Here is a 6,000-nt window from a genome sequence, read left to right as displayed (position 1 = left end):
ATAGGGGATGCAGGTTCGATCCCTGGTCTGGGAGCTAAGATCCCACATACCTTGCGGCCAAAAAAACAAAGCATAAAACAAAAGCAATATTGTAACAAATTCAATAAAAACTTGGAAAAAAAAAAAAAAGAGTGCTAGGAACCCTTCAAGGAGGTCAGGTATCCACTCCAGGAACTCTACGCCCAGGGACAAGGTGGGGACAGTAACCTCACATATCAGGAAGATGGTCATAGCTGGCATCACTCAGAGCCTAGTTCCCGTCATCTGCTGTAACACAGGCACCCTCTGCCCTGACACGCTAGGAGAGGCACGTGCGGGCACCCAGCCACGCCCAGCTTCATCACGTCCCTGGAGGAACCATGCTGCCAATACCCCAGCCCCGGGGCAGAAGGTGTATAAATAAATAAAATGAAAGTCACTTAGTCGTGTCTGGACCCCACTCATGGACTATATAGTCCATGGAATTCTCCAGGCCAGAATACTGGAGTGGGTAGCCTTTCCCTTCTCTAGGGGATCTTCCCAACCCAGGGATCGAACTGGAGTCTTCTGCATTGCAGGCGGATTCTTTACCAACTGAGGTACCAGGGAAGCCCTATCAGGGAAGAAGGTATATGAAGTCCAACAAAATCCTAAGGCGTGGGAGGGAGGGATAAATTAGAAACTTGGGATTAACATGCACCATATATAAAATAGATAACGAGGACCTACTGTAGAACACAGGGAACTGTTCTCAACACTCTGTAATAACCTACATGGGAGAAGAACATGAGAAGAATGAATATATGCACAAGTGAATCACTATGTTGTACACCTGAAACACATAAATCAACTACACCCCCGTGAAAAAAATATTTTTCCCTACTCCGCCCAAAATCTTAAAAAAAATTTTTTTATTGCACAAGGGAAAAAAATTCTGAGGCAGAGGAAAGGGTACCCCTTGTCACCATCTTCCCCAGGCCAGAAGCAACAAACACCAGAGAACCAGCCAACACGCTCCACCCACAGCCTTGTGTACCCCCTCTATCCTCAACCCCTCCCAAAGGATGCCAGTATTAAGGACCCACATTTCTAGGGACCCCAGATCCCCGCTATGTCTGTTTCTCACCCAGTGGTAAGGGCCCAGCAACCTGGGTTGGCCCAGAGAAAACTCGGGCCCTGCCCAGGGCTCACTCCAGGGCAGAACAGTTTCTGCTCCCAGGATGGGCAGGCATGGCAGTGGGAGCTAGACGAAGGGTCCCACCCAGACTTTCTGGGAGAGAGCGCAGCATGGGGGTCTGTAAGCTGCTGGAAAGAATACCTCACCAAGGGAGACCTGGCCACAAGACACAACATTAGGGTGTTCTTTCTTTTTTAAGTATTTATTGCAGAGAGTGTTGGACACAGTGTGACGAGTGGCTGAGTTCCAACAACATCCATTCCAGGACAAGGAGGAAAAATGTCTGTAATAGGACCACATGGACCGTCCCGGCTGTAAGCGGGCAGCTGGCCAGGTGGATGCTGCCCAGACAGAGAGCCGGCTCAGGGTGAGCCCCTGCTGGGATCCCAGACCTCCCTCCGCCCCCTCCCAGTCCTGTGACACACCTGGCCCTGGCAGCCCTCTGAACAGAGAGAAGAGGCCTCGCTGGTTTCACCTCAGTGAGCCTGAGGTCCCGGAGAGGTGGTGACATCTAGATGGACATGCCACTGAAAAGGGACCCACTATGGGCAATAAGTAAGCATGGCCGGAAGTCACCAAGACCAAGGCGGCCACAGAAGCAAAGGCTGCAGTCCCCAAGTCCCAAAGGCAGCAGGTGGCCCACTGGCCCCAGGTCTAAGGAGCTTGGGGCTCCAATGGAGTGTCCCACCACAGCCCTGTCCTGGGCATCTCCCCACCCTGACTTGCCAGAGCTGCTGCGGCACTTGAGGCCATCAGCCCAGGCCAGGGTCACGGGATCCTGGGGCCTGACTTCACCCAGGACCACCACCCATGGACAGCAGCAGCACATCCAACTACAAATCCACACACTTTCTCACCCAGCCTCACAAGATGCTGGCCAGTCTGTTCTCCCAGCTACAAAATGGAGCTGGAATCTACTGCCCAGCCCACCTCTCTGGGCTCCAGAGAACTCAGGGGCATGATGGCAGGCTTCCCGAGATCGTTTTCATCAGGCTCTTTTGTACAAGAATCAAAAGTGATGACGTGGCTGGGAAAATCCTCCCAGACCAGGGGCTGACTCAGGCTCCCACCATTCCCAGGCTTCATCCCCCAGGTAGAAGTCAATGAACGCCAGGACAGGCTTTCCAAATCCTTCACAGCAAATGCAGGTGTGGCCACTGGTGTATACTCATGCGTGGACACCAGCAGCTGCACTCGAGGTAGCTGGTGGCACAGCTGGGAGCGGAAGAGGGCAGCCTCTCCCTCGAGCACTGGGAAGGGGGACGCGTACAACAGCTCTGTCCTTATGTCTTTATGTGTTGCACCATCTTACACGTTGCACCATGAGAGCATTTGGGGCAGGGGTGGCCTTGGCCACCGGGTCCCACAAGTATTCCAGTGTAGGCATCATTGGGAAAGGGTGACCACCAATGACCCCTCCCTGTGTGTTTCTGGGTATCCCCACGTGCAGAAGTGAACATACTGCTTTCCCAAGCGTCTGCTGATGCAGACGCACGGACCCCAGGGTCTAGCCCATGGAGGGGGCTGCCTGCCGTGGTGGAGGCTCTTCAGCTCCTGGCGGGGTGGGCTGGAGAGGGTTTACTTCCGCTGACGGAGGGAGAAGCAGCTCAGGATTCCCTGAAGATCTTGCCTCTGGCTCCAGAAGTGACTGCAGAAAGGGCAGCAGAACCCAGGCAGGGTCCCCAGGTCCACCCAGGCAGCATAGCCTTGGTAGCTGAAAACATCACAGCAAGTGCTTCCCGTTTCACATTTTTGGGGTTTCATGCTTCACAAGCCCCCGCCCCGGCCGGTGAGAGAGAACAGGAGGAGCAGGTGCGGGAGCCCTCTCACCGGCCAGGGGGGCAGACTCGTTCAGGCCGAGGGATGCTCAGCAGCAGGTCAGACACCACGTATACAGCCCTGTGGCTGCCAACAAGGAAACAGGTGGGCTGGGGCGGGGCTTCTGGGTGCCACCAGCCAATCATGGCTCTGAGGGCGTTTCCTGGGCGGTGACTGACACACACACCAGTGGGCCTGGAATGACTGCCCTCCACAGGGATCGACGCCCGCCTGGGGGTCACAGTGGACAAGATGCGGTCACTGGTGAGCCGGGACCGTGACGAGGGCTTCCTCCGGAGGCCGAGAGATGTCTACATTCTGCACAAAAATAGACACACAGAACACTGACCCTGTGCCAAGAAGAGACAGACACTGCTGTCTGCTCTGCTCATCACTGCGGCTGCTGGACTCACATTCTCACCCTGAGGAGCCCCAGCTGCAGGACTTACAGCCCGGCCTTCCCTAAGAGTCAGGGGTCAAGAGTCGCTTGGCACGTGGTGGGTGGACAGACACCAGAATAAAGGTGGGAGGGGGAGGGCCCCTCCAGTTACTGCTTGCTCCTTGCAGGCAGGTCAGGGGTTACCCAGAGTGAGGCCATCCCCTCTTCCTGCCTCAGGTCTGGGTCAGGTGGGGAGACACACCTAGCTGGGATTATATCCTCATTAGGGGGGCGGGAAGGGGACCAGCTCCTGGGTGTCAGTGGGCAGGTGTCAGATATGGGCCCAGCAGCCTGTGGGCATCTCTTGGTCTGCAGCTGGTCTGTTCCCTGAGAGCCGGGGCCCTGGGCCCCCGGCATGTCCTGAAACCACCACCACCCCCGCCGAAACCAACAGAGAACTCAAGTTCACTCAGGAGGCCCCCCAGCTGGGCTGGCCGTGGCGCTGGCTGTGTCTGGACCCCCAGGAACATGCCCACCACCCCAGCAGTGACCCCGCTGCTACCTGAGGCCTGTCTCGGTGTGTGTTCACGGCTGCCACATTCAGGAATATGGACTCCACTTTACAACCTGCCAAAGGGAAGACGCACATCCATTTCCCCTCCTGAAAGGCAGTTGGGCCACAGGTAGAAGCTTCTCCCAGGAGACATCTTGGGGTGCTGGGGACCGAGCATAGCCTCAGCCTTACCCCAGACCTCCCACCTTATGCATTTCTGGGGGCCCCCTGGGGAAGGATGAGGCACCTTGTCAGGCCCAAGCCTCCATGCCACTGCCCAGAGCAGGCTCAGCAAGGAGCCCAGGCACCAGGCAGAGCCACGCTGAGGACAAGAGGCCTACCTCGGGGGCGGAGGGTGGTCTGTGGAGCAACAAGCCAAGCTCAGTGAGGGGTCGTTATGCACAGTCCTCAGGGCCCCCAAACCACCATGCCCAGCCCTGTCGCACACACGAGGCTGAATCACCATGATACCAGACGCTCAGTGCAAAGGGGGGACGAGGGGATTAACATACATTATAATGACATCAGCTACCACTGAACTTTGCAATTATTGCCCCAAGGACCCAACCATGTATGGGGGTGCCTCTCCCAGTGCTGAAGGGGAGGAATCAAGACCAAGGAGGTTAGGAAGCTGCCCGAGGCCTCCGCTGGCAGAGCCCAAGGCAGAAGTACATATTCTAAGGTTCAGGTACTGGGTGCCATGGGGCTTTGTGGGGGATTCTAGAAAAACCAGTAGAAAAGTCCTTCCTGTGGGTTGGTGATGGTTAAGGAAATATAACCAGGGAGGCCTCCTGTGGCCACAGGAATTAAAACAAAAAAATTAAAAAGCAAACTGGGGTGTTATCCTTCCAAGGGAAAAAAAAAAAGCACACTGGATCTTGCCTGGGAAATCCCATGGACAGCGGAGCCTGGTGGGCTACAGTCCATGGGATCCCAAGAGTCAGACAGAGTTAGCGACTAAACAAAAACATGGATTTGGCAGTTTCTGTTATGTCAGTGCTGTGAGAATTGAAATAATTAAAAGCATTATTTGTGATATATAGAAAAGAAAAAGCAAACCAGGAAAAAGTGGTGGGTGGCAGCAGGAGGAATGAGCTTCTAATAGAATTTTCAAGGGAGGGGTTTGCAGTCAAGGAACCGTGTAGAGAGCCAGGCTGGCCACCAGGTCAGCGTGCGGAAAGCTCCCTTACCGTAAGCCACGGGGGTCAGCTTCAGGACCGTGTGCAGCGGACACTTGAGGTAGGGCAGCTGCTCTGTGGACACAGGCAGGAAGGGCTGGCACCGGGGAGGAGCAGGTGACAGTCCCCCGTGATCTCTCACACACACCCCACCTCCCCCAGTGGGGGCCGTGTCCACACCTGCCGCCTTGTCAAGGAAGTAGGCCAGGAGGCAGCGCATCACAGCTTGGTGGCAGATGACCAGCACATTCTCTTGCCGCTCCAGCTCCATGATGACAGGCTCGAGTCGCTGGACTAGGTCCTCGTAGGACTGTAAGAGCAAGTGGGAGGCATCTCTTAGCCCAGCTCCGGGCGTAGGCATGGACACGACCTAGGGAGGGGGCTACATTCTCCTGGAATGCCTCGCCCTTCTGGGAGGTTGGGGAGGACTAGCAGTCCGACAAAGGGATCACCTCCCCCATCCCAGGGCCAGCTCCCAGTAGGATCAAGAGGGCAGGACTGGGGTTCAGGCTGCATCCAAGGGACCACCTCCCTGCCGACTCTGGGCCGTTCGCTGAACCCTCAGCTGCTGGAATTCACATGCTGTCCACTGATGATTGGTGGAAAAGACACTGCTCCCTGACTGCCCACAGCACACAAAGTGCAAAGAATGAGCCTTGGGGGGCGGGGAAAGAAAGCCCCCAAACGTCCCACAGTGCAGCCTGTCAGAATACCTGAGCTCCCAGGAAAGACCCTCACAGTCCAGTACACCTCCCAGGTGCCATGAGGGAGCCCATGGACCAACCTTGGGGCCTAGCACGTTCAGAGCTTTACACTAGGAGACCCAGCCCTGGGGGTTCACCCCTCTTTGCACAGAGTGAGCAGTCCTATCAGAGGGAAAAAAAATAAAGATCTCAAGCTTGGAGCTGCATTGGGC

At 55.9% G+C, this 6,000-nt stretch overlaps 1 protein-coding gene across 5 annotated transcripts in view; it reads right to left on the bottom strand.

The window, feature by feature from the left end:
- Positions 1-1,342: 1,342 nt before the first annotated feature.
- PFKFB4 (6-phosphofructo-2-kinase/fructose-2,6-biphosphatase 4) overlaps positions 1,343-6,000 on the bottom strand; it is a 39,815-nt gene continuing 35,157 nt past the window's right edge. For 3 of the 5 annotated variants that reach the window (XM_043887041.1, XM_043887040.1, XM_043887039.1), the window contains exons 11-13: positions 5,097-5,394; positions 3,916-3,980; positions 1,343-3,292 (exon numbers count right to left, since the gene is read on the bottom strand). In XM_043887041.1, coding sequence (XP_043742976.1) covers positions 3,233-3,292; positions 3,916-3,980; positions 5,097-5,394 — 423 coding nt within the window. In that variant the 3' untranslated portion in view covers positions 1,343-3,232. The remainder of the gene's footprint in view (positions 3,293-3,915; positions 3,981-5,096; positions 5,395-6,000) is intronic. The other 2 variants (XM_043887044.1, XM_043887043.1) reach the window with 1 other exon arrangement.

This window comes from Cervus elaphus, chromosome 24 (genome assembly GCF_910594005.1).
Source record: "Cervus elaphus chromosome 24, mCerEla1.1, whole genome shotgun sequence".
Lineage (NCBI taxonomy): Eukaryota > Metazoa > Chordata > Mammalia > Artiodactyla > Cervidae > Cervus > Cervus elaphus.
The sequence above is the reverse complement of the archived record's forward strand: the minus strand, read 5'-3'. Positions and strand labels throughout refer to the sequence as shown.